Below are 19,181 nucleotides of genomic sequence, written 5' to 3'. Positions count from 1 at the left end.
ACAAACTTAGACCCATGCGGCTGACTGCACTGAACTCACCTGGAGCTGCGTCGGTGCCACGTCCAAGGTGAATCCACATCCGCATTTGCACGTGCGTCACGTCGACGGGCGTGCGGGTGCCTAAGACACACACTCAGGTGACTTAGTAATTGGATAGTATTTTGGAGTTTGGGACTTGTTTTTATGCTCCAAACGCATTCGAGATCCGAAATCTGGTAAGCTCTAGGCAGATCTTGGTCTGGATCAATGTCACATGGGTGCGGGTACGATACGGGTTCTGGTATGGCAGTATGGGTTCGGACACAACAATTTTGAAAATTGGGGGTACGCGGGTACGGCAAATTTTATATTTTCAAAAATGATAAAATTAAAAAAAAGCATTAATAGTCTTATAATCTTACAAAAAATATCAAAATTGAAGAAAAATGGGGGGAAAATATAGAATCTTAGTGGAAGGGAAATATAAAAAGGGAAAAATAAAAAAATTAGAGGAAAAATTAAGTTTGAAAATATAATTTTAAATGTTTTAAAATGCGGCCGTACCCAGCCGTACCTTGTACCCGTGTCGCCGTACCCACGTACCGACACAGATATCTGGGCAAAACTGGCATACCTGTGTCACGTAGGTCTGGATCCTTGCGTGATTTTCTCCAAAACATGAAAAATGCCAACATTTCCCTGAATTTTAACTTCAAAGATCCTAAAATCTGAAGCTAAGCTCCTAGACACATTAAACATCATAATTATCAATTTTAAACAATAAAAATATAGTTGAATGCATGCTTTTAATGATATAAGTTTAGGGCATTTCTTGCATCATCAAGATGCAAAGTAGACAGAGAAAACATTTTTTTGCTCCTTTTAAGTTAAAGCAAGTCATTTTGCTTCATTTAAGTTAGAATTCATGGGTTCACACTTATCTCTAATGGCCATCGAGATCAAAATCTGCATACAACGTTTATGTGCGAACAGCAGGAGCAAAAGTTGTATCATTTTTCTATCTTATCTCCAACAATTAATTTGTGAAGTCTGATGCTTAATTTAGGCAAACTATAATGCTGATCCTTTTGTGCTAAAAATGAGGCTGTGATGTGATGGATATTATTAGATTTGTTTCCACCAGATAAAGCAGCACAGAGTTGGGCTACCTTCTATTTGCCTTTCCCCAAATTCTTACGATATTTTAGAGCCAATTGTAATTTCTTAGCTATGCATGACCTCCAAGGCTGACTTGTTCATTCGAATTTGGCACAAGAGGTTCGCCTTCAATTGGATACTGTATACCCATACCTTGACTAACCTGCCTCTACAGTTGCAAATTCTTGAACTGATTTTATGTGCACAACTGATCTTCTGATATAATGTTCTGATATACTGTTAGTCCTGCAGATTTTAAGGGCTATGAGGGACTCTGACTCACCGAGGCCTGCTATATTTGCTATGTCCAATCCTACAAAAAATGGTTCACTTCATACGTATTTTTTAATTTTATTAAGTGTTGCCTCTTGCCCTGAAATTAATTACCCTCCACCATTATGTTGAGCAGCTGAATGTACGGCAGCTGAGGCTTTCAAATATGCCGGAGAAAATATTGTTTTTGCTAGCGGGAGCCCTTTTGAAAATGTTGATCTTGGTACGTATCCAAATTCTTCCAATTGGCTTCAGCTTGTCCAGACCTGCTGTAACCATTGACCAATTTGTTTGTAGGCGATGGAAAAGTTGGGCATGTTAATCAAGCTAATAATATGTACCTGTTCCCTGGGTAAGTATGTGCTTATACAAATGACGAATTTTATATTCTTAAGTAAATCAAGTGCATTTGGACTTAGTAAGTTGTTTGTGGTATAGAATTGGCCTCGGCGCTCTTATATCGGGTGCTCGTTTAATTTCTGATGGGATGTTACAGGCTGCATCTGAACGGTATGAATATCTGTTTTTTTTTCTCTAGTGTTGCACTTTAGTTTTTAAAAGGCAAGTCTAATCTATACTAAACATCTCTAGTTGGTTAGAAGCATAGATATCTATTCAATACATTGTGTACTTTCACCCTTTAACAACAAGCATCAGTTGTTTGGTTTTGATTATACCTATCTTCTATTATTATTTACACTCTCCTATGAATTGTAAGTGCGAGAATGCCTGTTTCCTTGTACTGCTAAATTCTAGTCTGGAACAAATAGTCATAAATATTGATGGCACATATTAAACAGTAAGGTTTTTCTTGGATATTTTTTGCAAAGCTGAAAATCTTGGGAAAAATTCTACAATTATATGAGAAAAGAGAAAATCCTTAATTAGGGAAAAGTAAAATAAATGAAAACTAATGTTAGCCACCACTAACCTTGATGAGCCCTTACAAGAGGAAACCCCAAATTCCACGCGCACACTCAGTCCTAATCTCCAGATTAGTGGTTCTACTCCCAGAGGAACACCCAATAATATCTGTGATAAGCCCTATTCTGGTCTACCGACCCTATTTATGGAGGTTAATGGGTCAGTCCAATGGACCCGACCCAGAATCCCCTATCCGGTGTATACTCCCCCTTTCAAGAAAACACCTTATCCTCAAGGTGTGAGCCTGGAAGGTTTGGAAAATTGTTCTCAAGGTGTGAGCATCGAGGGTGTTTGCAGGCTGAGTCAAATCCTCTGCGAGTCTGTTGATGGTCTCTCTCTCCTAACTTCTATGCTGGCCTTGAATGGCTCATTCTTTCCACGTTTTATTGTAAGTGATTGATGAACTCATGAGGCCTGACATTTTTGTTCCCATCCCTGTCCCGCCTTGGTGTAAGTAAGCTAAAGGCCCTTTCTTGTTGTGGCCCCTTCAAGGGCACTCAAGTTGCTGCAAAAGTCAGATTTGGTAACTTAAGTATGAGCCTCACGACAAGGTCAGGGACAACCATTCAGTCGAGGGCATGTCCTGTATACTTCTCCATGTGATCTCGCAGAGGGGGACCGCTGGATAGAATGGATGATGAGATGTCCTTTTTGTCATTTGTGGACAGTCTGTAATTGGCCTGGCCCATGTGATGCTCCAAAATAAACTGGCTGATGTTAGAATTGCTATAGTTTCTTAGAATGGTACAGGTATGGACCATTTTCAAAAAACTTGGGTATGGGGATGTTGCTGAATATATTTGTAGCTAAGTCACCTGCATGCGTGAGTTAGGCACTCGACACACGTGCGGATTCGCCTCGGACGTGCCATCAATGCGGCACCAAGCGAGTTCCGTGTGGCTGACCGCACGGGTTAGATGAATTGTTTTTCTTCACTAACATGATTCCTATGAGCTAGTTAACTAATAAATTGATTAGTGTTTTACCATTAGTCTCTGTCCATCCATCTGACATTATAGAACAACCATATTTCTTCCAATGCTCTTTATATGTTTTGACAAAATGTTTTGTTCAAACAGCTTCTAATTCCAATAAAGGTCCTTTCATCTTGTGATATGAGGAACCCTTTATTCATGGGCCAAATTATCCCATAACTTTAATCATTGCTTGGAAAAGGTAAGTTGACAGTGGTGAACGCAATTTCTACTTGGCAAAACCATCTACCGATTGCTTCACAAACTATTTGTTTCTCTTCCTTCTTGAATGGGCTCTCTAGAGTTGTTTGTTTAGTTCTTGGAGGAATGCTGCCAAAACTGGTTATTTGTTGCAAATACAAGTCCAAAAGACCTTTATGACTAAGCTGTGCTAAGCAGTTATTCACTAGCATGCTTATGTCAATATAAATCAATTAAAAACAAATGAAAAGACATACATTAATAGACCTGTGGAAAACATTACCACTTGTGCATGTTACATTTCCCACAACACATACATTCATTATTCATTCTTAGCAAATGGACCCTTTTCATGGTCTATGAGCCCTAACATATAGGAGAAGTAGAACACTTGTTATAATTTGGCACCAAGGAAAGATTTGCCTGGAATGCCACATACCTACGCACATCACAAAAAAAAAAAATCACTCGAGCCATATTCATCCAAAATCAGCTCAAAGCTTTGGGTCCACCTACAAAACTCAAAACTATAAGTTCCTAATATTGTGTAGTTCGGCCCAATTCCTAACTGTGTAGCAAAACTATAAACAAGCAAAACCAGGTTAAACTTGTGTACTGCAATATATTATATTTTTTGTCCATTGTATTTTGTAGCGCTCAATGTATTATTATACCTTTTATCTCCTATATTTTGCCTCAAGGCACATTGCTAGTTTGAGATGTGATTAGCTTCAAGTTCCATTGCTTTTTTTATTCTTTGGGCTCTTTCTGTTTCCTTGCTATGAGGACTCTTACAAGAGCATGTGTGCTATACACTAGATCATGATCGACGGTACTAGCTAAAATGCGAAGTTTAATACTTTAGCAGTCAATCTACTTTGCGTATAAGTAGAGCGTCCTTACACTAGAAGAAAGAAATCACTCGGGGCTAAGGTCGTGTTTGATTTTCATTTAGTCTCATGGATTTTCCATTAAATTTATGGTTTCTAAAGTTATGTACTTTTCCTTCACACATTTTAAAATTTGTATAGTTGTGATACAAACTCATTTTATTATTATGTTATGGCAAACTACGATTGGGTGAAGAAATGGTCATCATGATTAACAGATCCTCTTCCAGCCTGACTCGTACAGATCCTCATCCAGCTTGACTGGACAAAATGCTATTGGCTAGTTGGTGATTGCAACTCCTCCATCTCCGCTAAAAGGATTAGCAATATGTTCGAGGAAAACAATTTTTGTCCCTTTTGAGCCTTTTCATGCCATGAGCTAGTTCATCTCAGGCAAGCTAAGTCACCAGGATACCGAAATAGGTGCGGGTATGGGTACAGGGGAGTGGGTACGCACAAGAATTTTAAAAGTTGTGGACACGTGAATATGAGAAGGTATATAATATATACCTATATATGTATATGTATATGTGTGCGTGTATATACCTGTAAAATTCCACAAACAAATATGGAAAATACCACAAAAAATATGCAAAATTTCAAAATTCCATTAACAATATGTAAAATTTCACAAAAAATCTGCAAAATTCCATAAAAAATATGAAACTGTGTCCAAATGTGTTGTCATATCTGTGTCGACGTGTATTTCACAAACAAATACAGAAAATACCACAAAAAATATGAAAAATTCCAAAAATTCCATAAGGAAGAAGCAAAATTTCACAAAAAATCTGAAAGTTCCACAAAAAATGCAAAAATCAAAACTTTCGTGTCGATTTATGTTGCCGTACCTGTATCGGCGTGTCAGTGCATGAACACAGATACAACAGCTATTTAGCCATATCCATGTGACTTAGCAGCCTAGTTACTTAGCATAAGCAACCTCTAACCTGGTTCTGTCATGACCTGGCCACTGGCAACTGATTTTTGCTTGGCTGAGGCAGTGGTGGCTTGCTTGTTGGAGGCTTTGTGTTCATGTCAAATTCTTGTAGAATGGCAATGTTTTGTTTGCAGTGCTAATTTGGACTTAAAAATTGTCTCTTATTTAATGGCTTTTATTTATATCATATTGAAAATCATACTGAAAATTCTGACATAGAGCTATTTGCTTCAGCCTAGCATCATATATTACCGATGAAGAGATCCAGAAAGGCATTATTTTTCCCTCAATCTCCAGGTACTTCTTCTGCTTGATCAAAACACTAAGCTCATCCCATAATATCATTGTCTTATGCCTATTATAATTCTGTTTTGCTATTTCATTCATGAATTATGCTCCATGATCAAGTCCATCGGCACCAACTTTTTTTTCATTTTGGTTTCTATCAGATGCTGTCAGTAATTATCCTTTTACAATTGACATAGTACATTGAATGCATAGAGTTGCCTGGGGTTATAGGATCTATTTGATTACAAACTCCAAACTATTAAAGCTATTATTGCCCTACAATGTCAATGCCATTCATGTCAAAATTGTTTATTTTATTTTATTTTTGGAGGTAGGGGATTGTGCTGTATGACCTCAATGTGGATTGCATGCTGTGAATTGTGTTACAACCGACGGTCTTAGAGAGAGAAAATCATCTTATAAATTAACCCTAATCTCAATAATAAATAGATTAGGGCAGGCTGGCAGCGATAGAGACTTACAAATAACATCAACTGAAAATAGAGAAATGTTTAAAGAGAACTCCTAACTATTAAATATTGCAAAGGACCACCTAGAAACTTAAGGCCTTCTAATATTGCATAGTTGATAGGCTTTACACTGGAATGACTCTGGTACTAATAGATGAGGAAGTAGGTGACGAAGCTTGGAGACAGATGTATGACCTATTCTGAGATGCTACTAGAAGGAGGAGGACAATGAAGAATTGAGGAGGCTGCAATACCCACAGAATCAGACAGGATGTAGATGCTCTCTTTCTCATAGCCTCCACCAATCGTCTTTCCAGTTTACAAGTCCTGAAATGAACATAAACCAGAGTCAAATGTAACACGACAATGTAAGTCATTAGTCAATTGTCTGACTGATAAAAGATTACTGAGAAACTTAGGAGCATATAACACATTAGGAATTGTCATAGACAGGGAAATCTTAACATCTCAATAACCGGTAACTTCTTGGCTCAATACCACATCTGGTCTTGGGGACAATTCCAAGTATCATCATAGTTGTCACACCGCGACCTTTTGACACTCAAACATTTTTTTTTCTAACATCCAACATCGAGGTGTGACTACACAACAGTTCAAAAAGGAATGAGCCAAGCAATTCAAAACAATGGGGCAAACTTTCCATTATATAGCATTCCAGTTCAACTGTACATTTGACAAAAATACACCAAAATCACAACATCGATGCCTAATAAAAAATAAGGCATCAGTAAAACCAAAATCAGACGCGTCGGCACTACAAAAACAAAACCCAAAACCTCCCCAGTAGGACGTGAGTGTAGCCATCTGCTCAGCCTGCTGCCCCGGGTCCGTCAAAACCTGAAAAAAAGAAACAACTGAAGGCTTAGCCTTTGCAGTATGGCAACAAGCCAGGAAAAGTCCAAACCCTCTTAGGTAGGGCTCAATTATACAAGCAAACATCAGAACAATCTATCATTATGTCGTGTCAGGACACGACATGCAGAGGCCACTCAATGGCTACAATAACATAATTTCAATCACATGCAAGGCATGCTCAAACATGTCACTTGCATTCATAAGCACAACAGTCACATGCACATCAATCCTGTACATTTCAATCACATACATTTCAGTTTTATTACTATCAGTGAATTTACAGTTCCTGTGTGTGCAAACACAGACACGTGCACACCGCGGGCGGCCTACAGCCGAGAGACAACCCCCGTGGTGGCCCAGAACAGTATGGATCCATCTATCCGCTGCAGCGGTAGAGCACTCATCCATGGATGTGTGAATTCCAAGGAGAGATACTCAGCCTTCCCTAGGACACCCAGGTTGGGAAGGCGGGAGCCTACGCTCCAAGCACATCACACAACAGTACCCTGGGGCCTTGCACCGCCTGCGCTCCGAACAGGCGAGACCAGTGGCGAAAACGGGACAACTCCCAAACACATAGCCACATCACACTGGTCTCTCATCTCTTATTCTTTCATTCTTATACTTGCACAAACACAATTAACTGGCTAGCTCATGAGGTTGGTTCACTTCACGAGTGAACCCACACCTCCAATTGCTTCCACACGAGGGTTACACATAACAACAACAGTTTTGGCTAGCCGTCATAACAATATGGGTACAACTACCCTCTGTTCAATCATTTGCATCATTGCCCGCGACAATGTGTATTCAATAAACACAACATTCACATTCATCATCATAACAATCACATCACATCTTTGAAAACTTAGCCAAACCATATAGAATAGTCTTGATCTGTGATGGGTTCGTAGCTGTCCTATGCAGTTATCATTCTAGGATGCTTTCTAATGCACAATTGGGGTCGAGGAGACACTCGACTCGACACCCCACCTCATCTGTCCTAAACAGTTATCAATTCTAGCATGCACATGCAAATGCGTGATATTTCAAAATAGACTTCTAATAGCTTTTCAAAACAATTCATATCATATGTTGATTCATGTACATGCATGCACACACTCATTCACAAAACAATCAGTCAATCAATTGCATCACAATCCTAGGATCCCACGTCCCTAGGAACACACATTCATACATTTACCCCAGGCAGGGATTTGCCTGGAATGCTGCCATACTTGTGGCGTGCTCACAAACTCTTCCAAAATGCCTCGAGCTTCGAATCTGGTAGCTCAAGGTCGACGGGACGTACCCGGTGTACCTGCAGACACAAACACAAGATAAGATTCCTACTACATACCTCAACAACTCAAACAAATACAAAACAAAATCATTGAGGCACGTGTCATCGCCTCAAGAGGGTAGTTGTGTTTATTGAATACTTGGCATATAACTTATGCTTGCGCAAAAGACCCAATACACTTCTCAAGTGATCGCTATGCTCTGTCACACTCTTTGAGTACCCCAAAATATCATCAACAAAAACAATAACAAATCGATCCAAGAACTCTTGGAAAACCCGATTCATGAGGTCCATGAACGCTGCGGGAGCATTGGTCAACCCAAAAGGCATGACCCTGAATTCATAGTGCCCATATGTTGTTCGAAAAGCAGTCTTAGCAACATCTTCCTCCCGTATCAAGAGTTGATGATAACCTGTCCTCAGATCGATCTTGGAGAAAACTTTTGTATCCTTAAGCTGATCAAACAAGTCTTCGATTCTTGGAAGCGGATACTTATTCTTAATGGTGACTTGATTCAACATGCGACAATCTATACACAAGCGCATTGCCCCCTCTTTCTTCTTAACAAACAACACTGGTGCTTCCCAAGGTGACACACTAGGTCGGATGAAGCCCTTGTCTAAGAGCTCCTGCAGTTGCTTCTTCAATTCTTCTAACTCTACTGATGCCATACGATAGGGTGCCTTAGAAATATGAACTGTCCCTGGTGACAACTCTATCTTGAACTCCACTTCTCGTGTTGGAGGCAAACTTGACAGTTCTTCAGGAAACACAACAGGGTACTCACTCACAACTGCCACATCCTGTAACCTCACCGGTTCCGTCTCATTGGTCAACACATTGACCAAGAAAGCAACACTTTCATTTTCTATCAACCGTTTAGCTTTCAATGCAGACACCATTATCTTGTCAGTTCGAGTAGCTTTGCGAGCATGGAATTCCACAGGTTGCATTTCATCAGTCAACAACTGTATCTGCTTCTTCCTGCAATCTATATTAGCATAATGCGCATATAACCAATCCATACCCAAAATCACATCAAACTCACTGAGACCTATGATCACCAACTGTGCAGGTAAGTGATGTTGATGGATCTCCACGTCCACATCAGATAGATACTCGCGACAAGACTGTTGAACATGCATAGGGCTAACGACTTTCAAAACATACAACATCTTTCTAGCAGACACTTCTAGTGAAGTAGTAAATCGACTAGATATAAATGAATGGGTCGCCCCAGCATCAAACAACACTCTAGCAATATGAGAACCAACAAGTAAAGTACCTTCAATATAGTCGTGTGCCTGAAGCTCCTCTACGGTAGTAGCATAGACACGTCCAGTCGTCTGTCGTGCGCTAGAAGGACCGGCCTCAGGCTTATTCAACTCTCTTTCCTTCTTTAAGGGACAATCCTTGATGAAGTGCCCCATCATTCCACAGTGTAAGCAAGCTCCGATCTCTCGATAGCACGGCTTCCCGAGGTGCACACTTGAACAAGTAGGGCACCTCTGAGAAGTCGGAGTGGCCACTGACCCCTGGGTGGCCTCACTACGGGTTGGCTGGTTCCGTCTGAAAGTTCGGTCATCCCGCCTCTCATAAGGCCTTGTCCTGCCCGCAAAGTGTTGGCGCTTCACCTGTGTTCGTCCACCTTGTGAATGCTGGCCTGCTTTCTTCTGGTGATCTTTCTGTGTCCTCGCCCAGTCTTCTTCTATACATCTTGCCATAGTGACCGCCTTGTCCAAGTCACGAGGTCTGCTCGTCAAAACTTTGTTTCGCAGTCCCTCCCGCAGACCGCGCACAAACTTGCCTGCTCTGGCTCCATCTGTAGTGTAGAAGTGTGGGCAATACGCCTCCAAGTGTCGATATCTTGTAATATATTCCTCCAAGCTCATTTGATTTTGCTGCAGATCAAGAAACTGTTGCATTTTCTTGTCTCTAGCATGCACTGGGCAGTAGGTGTTGAGGAAGGAATCTCTAAACTGCTTCCAAGATATTGACAGTTGGCCTGCATACCAGATCTCAAGAGTTGATTGCCACCAGTCCATGGCATTACCTTTCAGCAGGTAAGTGCCATAGTTCACTTTGTCTTCCTCAGGCATCTTCAGAAGCACAAAGATGCGTTCAACTTCCTCAATCCACTGCTTTGCCTTATCGTGACTGCACCCTCCTGAAAAGATAGGTGGCTGCATCGCCATGAACTGTTGAAGCGACACCGCTGATGCCTTCTCCTTAAGTGGCGCAGTGGTGTCTCCCGAAGGACATGCATTACTCCTCTAGTTACTGACCATGGACTATATAAGGGAGGTCAGTGTTTGCAACGTGGTCAGCAAAATAGTCTGCTGATCCACAGGTGGAGTCTGCCTCGGTGGGGTTTGAGCACCCCCACCCAGTTGGGCATACTAGTGCCCTGACGTACTGTCATCGCGTGGGGTATGCGCATCAGAATGGGCCGGACTAGGCTCTCTTTGTGCCTCTATGGACGGCCCAGCTCGCTTCTTACCCTTACGATGATATTCCATCTGCACAAACAAGAACCTTAATCTCAAATCCAGTCTATGACTAATCTCACAAATCAAATCACAACGTGCATTAGCGAAGTTCAAAACATAGATCACATTACGTATTTATACGTGAAAAATCATAACCACAATAACAACCTAATCAAATAAATACGTACTTGGGCAACACGGCTTTACAGATAGGCTTTAACTCACATCCATAGTGGGGTTTGCCATGGCTCTGATACCAAAACTGTCACACCCCGACCTTTTGACACTCAAATCATTTTTTTTTCTAACATCCAACATCGAGGTGTGACTACACAACAATTCAAAAAGGAATGAGCCAAGCAATTCAAAACAATGGGGCAAGCTTTCCATTATATAGCATTTCAGTTCAACTGTACATCTGACAAAAATGCCCCAAAATCACAACATCGATGCCTAATAAAAAACATGGCATCAGTAAAACCAAAATCAGACGCGCCAGCACTACAAAAACAAAACCCAAAACCTCCCCAGTAGGACGTGAGTGTGGCCATCTGCTCAACCTGCTGCCCCGGGTCCGCCAAAACCTGAAAAAAAAGAAACAACTGAAAGCTTTGCCTTCGCAGTATGGCAACAAGCTAGGAAAAATCCAAACCCTCTTAGGTAGGGCTCAATTATACAAGCAAACATCAGAACAATCTATCATTATGTCGTGTCAGGACACGACATGCAGAGGCCACTCAATGGCTACAATAACATAATTTCAATCACATGCAAGACATGCTCAAACATGTCACTTGCATTCATAAGCACAACAGTCACATGCACATCAATCTTGTACATTTCAATCACATACATTTCAGTTTCATTACTATCAGTGAATTTACAGTTCCTATGGGTGCAAACACAGGCACGTGCACACCGCGGGCGGCCTACAGCCGAGAGACAACCCCCGTGGTGGCCCAGAATAGTATGGATTCATCTATCCGCTGCAGCAGTAGAGCACTCATCCATGGATGTGTGAATTCCAAGGAGAGATACTCAGCCTTCCCTAGGACACCCAGGTTGGGAAGGCGGGAGCTTACGCTCCAAGCACATCACACAACAGTACCTTGGCGCCTTGCACCGCCTGCGCTCCGAACAGGCGAGACCAGTGGCGAAAACGGGACAACTCCCAAACACATAGCCACATCACACTGGCCTCTCATCTCTTATTCTTTCATTCTTATACTTGCACAAACACAATGAACTGGCTAGCTCATGAGGTTGGTTCACTTCACGAGTGAACCCACACCTCCAATTGCTTCCACACGAGGGTTACACATAACAACAACAGTTTTGGCTAGCCGTCATAACAATATGGGTACAACTACCCTCTGTTCAATCATTTGCATCATTGCCCGCGGCAATGTGTATTCAATAAACACAACATTCACATTCATCATCATAACAATCACATCACATCTTTGAAAACTTAGCCAAACCATATAGAATAGTCTTGATCTGTGATGGGTTCGTAGCTGTCTTATGCAGTTATCATTCTAGGATGCTTTCTAATGCACAATTGGGGTCGAGGAGACACTCGACTCGACACCCCACCTCATCTGTCCTAAACAGTTATCAATTCTAGCATGCACATGCAAATGCGTGATATTTCAAAATAGACTTCTAATAGCTTTTCAAAACAATTCATATCATATGTCGATTCATGTACATGCATGCACACACTCATTCACAAAACAATCAGTCAATCAATTGCATCACAATCCTAGGATCCCACGTCCCTAGGAACACACATTCATACTGTAGAAACACGAACCACGTAGAGGAAGAGGAAGAAGAACACACGATGTACGTGGAAAAACCTCGGACGAGGAAAAAACCACGGGAAGCTCTACCTAGGTGCACACCGCAACCCTAGGAGAGAGAAAAATTCTATTTCACTTAATTCAACATTTGTACATAAGTGACAATATAAAGAAGGGAGAGAGGAGAAGCCGCCTAGGGTACCGAGTCCGCCTCGGTACCCGCGCCCCATAGAACCGGGTCCAGATATGGACCCGGTTCCCACAACAACATATTCTAACACATACATTTACCCCAGGCAGGGATTTGCCTGGAATGCTGCCATACTTGTGGCGCGCTCACAAACTCTTCCAAAATGCCTCGAGCTTCGAATTTGGTAGCACAAGGTCGACGGGACGTACCCGGTGTACCTGCAAACACAAACACAAGATAAGATTCCTACTACATACCTCAACAACTCAAACAAATACAAAACAAAATCATTGAGGCACGTGTCATCGCCTCAAGAGGGTGTTGACGGGTAGTGTCGACCCACAAGTTCTCCAATAGGTCACTTTCCAACTTCTAGCCGTGCCAACAAATGTCAAAAGTCAAAGCCATCAATCCATTTATCACTAACGCCTTTCTCAAAACTTTCTTTTTCTTTAATCAAGGCGTCAACCCCAAAGGCACCTCCAACTTACGTACGCTTTCCCTATTTAACTCCAAGACGCATCCATTCACAAGAACATGTGCTACAAGCTCCCCAAAACCGTCATAAACCTTCCCCACAACATCACAAACTCTACCATGCTTCCCTATTGCTTCGGAAATTAGCCCATCATGCTAAAATGGTCATTAAATACATGAATTATCGCTTTTCCAACCTAATCCTAAACTTTCCCCAAAAACAAAATCTCTAACATGCATCCCAAATCATCAATTCTAAACTCTAGCATTCTCAAACAGTAATTATACATGCTCTAATCGATAATATTCAATAATTTGGGCTTGATTAGATCTCGCTCACCCCAAAACAAAAGTCCAAACTGCTGCAACTCTTCCAGCAGCCACTTCACGCGTCCGGTCAAGTGCCAATGCCCAAGATTGCTTGCTGCCGCCAACCATACGCCCTACTTGCTGGTAAGAGGGGAAAAATAGACTGCTGCAACTCTTCCAGCAGTCTCATTGTTTTCAATAGCTTTAAGCTCAAGATTCATGGCTTCAATCCAATTGGGATCTTCCTTAGCTTCAAGGTAAGAAGAAGGCTCATAAAAAGAATGATGTGCCATAAGACAGGATCGAAATTTTGGAGAAAAAGACTCATAAGAGATAGTTCTTTGAAGAGGCCTAATGTGCCTTTGGTATCTCCTAGGAAGAGATTGATTAGTTTCTTGATTTTGGAGATCTCCTCTCCTATAAACGAAAATATCTTTTGGAGGATTAATGTGAGTAGGATTATCATTGTTGACTTCTTCAAGTTGCACTTCTTCAACTTTATCGGATTCATCATCATCATCAATATCATTCGTCCAAAGAAAAACATAATCTTCTAGTTTCTTGGGTTCATTTTTAAAACCATCTTCATTTTCTAAAAAGATCACATTTCTAGAAACATACATTTTATCTCTTTCAATATCATAACATATATAACCCGTTTGAGTTTCAGAATACCCAATGAAAACATAACAAATAGATTTGGAAGAAAGCTTATCGTCTTTGTCACTTAACACAAAACATTTGCAACCAAAAACTTTAAGTCTATTGTAATTAGGTTTAACATGGTGAAGTTTTTCAAAAGGAGAAATATGTTTCAAAAGTTTGGTAGACATTGTATTAATTAAATAGGTTGAAGTCAAAACAGCCTCAGCCCAAAAGTTTTTGGGAACATTTTAAGATAAAAGAAGAGCTCTAGTTGTTTCAATAATGTGCCTATGTTTACGCTCGGCCACTCCGTTTTGTTGTGGAGTGTTAGGACAAGATCTGTGATGAACAATGCCTTTTTCTTTTAGAAATTGTTGAAATTCATTTGACATAAATTCTCCTCACGAATCACTTTTAAAGACTTTAATACTTGACCCAAATTGGGTACAGATCATGTTGTAAAAATCCTTAAAGTTTTTAAATACCTCCGATTTGTGTTTGAGAAAGTAAACCCAAGTATGCCTAGAATAATCATTAATAAAGATCACATAGTACAATAACCCTCCTTTTGACATAATAGGAGCGGGTCCGCACACATCCGAATGCACCAAATCAAAAGATTTTTGGACAATAAAATTTCTATTATCAAAAGGTAAGACTTTCATTTTTGCCTTAATACAATCATTACAATAAAAGTTCTTTTGACAAAATTTCTCCATGAAGGGAAGATCAGACATTTTTTCTAGATTGGAATGTCAAGTCTTTGATGTCAAGTTTGAATGTCACATTCTTTGAAGATATTGCAAGATGGTCTTGAAAGGTCCAAAAACTCTATGTAGTAGAGATCATTTGTTTTAAAACCTTCCCCAATCGTCTTCTTGGATAGACTGTCCTGTATCAAACATTTGTATTGTGAGAAGATTATATCAAAACCAAGGTCGGCTATTTGATAAACGAATAATAAATAATTTAGGAATGTATCTTACTTGAGGATTTTAAAAGTTTTGGATCCAAATGTTTGGTCAAGATTTCCAATAAAATCAATTTTAAGAGAAGTACCATCTGCCGTTTTCACAAAAAAATAAGAATCATTTTTTGTGCATTCGGTGAGAAGAGATCCACAAGGAGTCATATGAAAAGATGCACCCGAATCAATAATCCAAGAATACTTACTTGAAGAAGTAGATGTCACGGTAGCGCCCAGTGTTGAAGATGTGCCTCCTCCCTTTAGTAATTGAAGAACACTTATGAGTTGATCAAGTTGAAATGAGCTTGCTTCTTTCCTTTCTTCTTGAATTGGAGCCGCAACATTGCTTCTTTTGTCAAAAATTCTAAGTTTTGGACATCTAGGCTTGGTATGTCCTCTTGACAATGATTGAAGTGAGGTCTATAAGGTCTCAAATGGGCCCCCGGCCTACATGTGGCAAGAATATTGTTGACTTTTTCTCTATCAAGACAGTCGATTTTCTTCCATTTGAAGCTCCGCAATAACCTCATTCATAGATTGAGTTTTAGAACGATGGAGTAAAGCGGTTTTAACACCATCAAATTCGGGTCTAAGACCTATGATAAGCTTATAAAACTTGTCACGTTGTATTTGCTTTTCTCTAAGAACAAGATCTTGTGTCCAATGTGGTTCAAAGATACTTAATTCATCATACAAATTATCCATTTCAGCCACATAATCTTTAATGGATCTATCTCCTTGTTGGAGATTGTGAATTTTGAGTTGAATATTATGCATATAAGCAACATCTCTCATGGTATGAGTTTTCTTTAGATACTCCCAAGCTTCTAGGGCAGAATTTAATTTAGAAATTTGCTCATTAGTGGCATTGTCAACACAAGTCAAGATCCAAGTAATAATTTTGTAATGACCAACAATCTATTCTTCCCATTTCTTGTTGTATTCAGCCATTGCTTTCTCTTTTTCGGTTCTGTTCAATTCCATAGCCCTTCCGTCAACAACTTTAGTAAGGACTATTTGTGGTCAAGTTTTGTCTGATCAACTAGTCCCCAAAGGCTTTTACTACAAATAAAATGTTCCATAGTTCTAGCCCATTGTATATAATTTGTTGATGAGATTTTGGGAAATGAAAGAGAAGAGACTTTGTCATCCATGAGCACAATTAACAAGGTAGATCCACTTATAAGTTATGAAAAAGCTAGCTGCCACGTGAAAAGAAGTCCACGGCAAGGATAAAATCTCAGCAATAATAGAAACCAATCACCTTTCCAACAGCCACGAGTTCTCCACTAAGGGAGCTAAATTCCGTAAAAAAAAATCACCAAAAAGAGGCCAGCAAAAACACCCTTCTTCTTGCGTAAAACTGTAGCAAGCAATCTCTTGAACACTTAGAGTGCTTCACAGCTCCAACGAAAGAGTAAAAGTTGAACCTTCAATCTTGAATGACAGCAAGACAAAGAGCCAAAAACGAGGCTCTGATACCATGTAAATCAGGCCCAAGGAGACAAATACTTCAAGAGAACCATCCTTGAAGCTTCCACCAACAAGTCAAATTCATAAGACCTCAAACAAGAGGTGAAGAAGAACTTATATTAATCACAATAAGAGATACAAGAATAGGGTAAAAAGCCATGGCTAAACTATAGAGGAGCTGCCCTATTTATAGAAGAGAGGGCCAAAAGGAAGAAGGAGGAGGCAGTCCCAATGGCTAGAAATCTAGTCGTTGGGACTAGTCTCCCTCTAGGTAAAACAGAAAAAGGAGGGGGATAAAAGGGGAAAAACAGAAAATACAGTAAAACAAAAGATACACAAAGAAAGTAAAAATTACATAAGTGTCCTAAGTACCCAAAAAATATAAAATATATATATACATATAAAACATATATTAGATGACTAATATATGTAATATATATATAAATATATATATATGTATACATTTGGGATACCTACATTCTAACACAACATACCACAACATTCACATTCATCAAATACATAAATCACATCTTTCAAAACTTAGCCAAACCACAAAGAGTAGTCTTGATCCGTGATTGGCTTGTAGTTGTCTTATGCAGTTATCATTCTAGGATGCTTTCTAATGCACAATCGGAGTCGAGGAGATACTCGAGTCAATACCCCACCTCATCTGTCCTAAACAGTTATCAATTCTAGTATGCACATGCACGCACGTTGCCAAAATATCCAAAATGCCTCAAGCTTCAAATCTGGTCGTTCAAGGTCTACTTGACCGGGACGTGTCCGGTGTACCTGCAAACATAAGCAAATGATAAATTCTCTACTCGTTTTGCTTTACAATCTACAAATATAAAATACAATCATTGAGGCATAGGTCATCGCTTCAAGAGGGTGTCGACGTGTAGTGTCGACCCACAAAACCCTCAAATAGATCTTTTCCCAACTGTTTGAGGTTGTGACCAAACGTCTAAACTCAAAGTTTCGGTCAGTCTGTCACTAACACATTTCTCACTTGCTTTCCTTAGTTGAGGCATCTACCCCGCAATTAAGATTCTCAACATACAACGTTTATGCACATCAATAGAAGCATATTTCCCAAGTTCGCTAAAACGGTTCTAAACCTTCTCCACAACATCACAATCTCTACCATGCTTCCTAATCGCTTCGAAAATCAACCCATCATGCTAAAAAGATAGATATACACGTGGATTCTCGTCCTTCTCAAAATAATCCTAAACTTTTTCCAAAATAGCAACGTCACTAGCATGCATTCTAAATCATCAAATCTTAAGTCTAGCATGCTCAATTAATAATTATACATGCTCCAACAGCAAATATTTGACAATTTAGGCTCGATTAGGCCTTGCTCACCCCAAATTTAGAGTCTAAACTGTTGTAGTGCTCCCGGCAGCCACCTCAAATTCTCGATTGAGCACCAACGCCCATGATTGCTCGCTGCCTTCACCACCAACACGGCCTAATTGCTGGTAAGAGGGGGAAGACAGACTTCCCTAGCTGAAATGCAACCAAACGGCAATCAATATGATGAGAATGAACAAAAGAGAAATGAAAAAAAAAGAGGTCTGTCGTGAGAAGGAGGCAGTCGATTGTGAGATGGGTGGTGATTCGGTTGAGGGACGCATACTCACGACATAAAGACAGCAATGGGGAGACAATGAAAGCAAAGGGTGAGAGTTCAGGCAAGGGAAAAGGGACAGGCGAGAAGGAGAGTGCAGTGAGAGAGAGAGAGAGCTCGACCGAGGGAAAGGGGAAAAAGCAGTGCATGAGACTGACGGTGGAGAAGGGAAACAAATGGAGAAATGGGAGAGGGTTGCGCAGGAGGGAGAATGTGCAGAGGGAGAGGGAGAAGACTCGGGTCAAAGGGGAAAAGAACAGAAAATGGAGAAAGAGCTGCGAGTGAGGAGCACAGGAGAAAGAAGGGGATTCGACAGAGAAGAATCGGACCTGAGGGGGAAGCTTCAAAAGACAAAACAGTGAGAGAGAGAGGAGAAGAAGAAAGAAGAAGATACAGGGAGAGAGACTGACGGCTTACCTGTGCAACGCCGTCGCCACCGCCGTCGCCCTTCCTCTGTCGGCCCAATCGTCACCGCTGCCACACCTCCGCCTTCCTCTTCTCTGCATCGGGCGTTCGCTTGCAACAGGAGAGGCAACGAAGAGGGAGACCGAGAGGAAAGACGAGGGAGAAGAGGCGTCGGGCTCCTCTTCATGCATGGAACTCGGGTTCGGGTCTGGACCCACTCCACCAAACCCGCCGAGACATAAAGTGTTACATGTTGCCTCTGAAAAGCATTGAAATCTCTGGCAACTTGATGTGAAAAATGTCTTTCTAAATGGAGATCTAGAAGAAGTTTACAGGCAACTGTCACAAGGTGTTTCTAATATAGAAGGTAGGGTATGTAAATTAAAGAAATCCTATATGAGTTTAAAAAGTATGGTTTGAAAAGTTGTGCATAACTGCCAAAGAATCTGGATTTACTCAAAGCTTTCACAATCCATCTTTATTTGTATCCATTATACATAAAGAAAGG

General features: G+C 40.5%; 1 protein-coding gene across 1 annotated transcript in view; it reads left to right on the top strand.

The window, feature by feature from the left end:
* The window catches only part of LOC116265575 (NAD-dependent malic enzyme 59 kDa isoform, mitochondrial), a 78,341-nt gene that overhangs the window by 47,313 nt on the left and 11,847 nt on the right, over positions 1-19,181 (top strand). The window contains exons 13-17 of the mRNA XM_031646273.2: positions 1,390-1,462; positions 1,547-1,633; positions 1,708-1,762; positions 1,849-1,920; positions 5,574-5,636. Of these exons, the coding sequence (XP_031502133.1) occupies positions 1,390-1,462; positions 1,547-1,633; positions 1,708-1,762; positions 1,849-1,920; positions 5,574-5,636 (350 nt within the window). The remainder of the gene's footprint in view (positions 1-1,389; positions 1,463-1,546; positions 1,634-1,707; positions 1,763-1,848; positions 1,921-5,573; positions 5,637-19,181) is intronic.

Source organism: Nymphaea colorata, chromosome 12, assembly GCF_008831285.2.
Source record: "Nymphaea colorata isolate Beijing-Zhang1983 chromosome 12, ASM883128v2, whole genome shotgun sequence".
NCBI lineage: Eukaryota > Viridiplantae > Streptophyta > Magnoliopsida > Nymphaeales > Nymphaeaceae > Nymphaea > Nymphaea colorata.
This window is presented reverse-complemented; position numbering and strand designations above follow the sequence as displayed.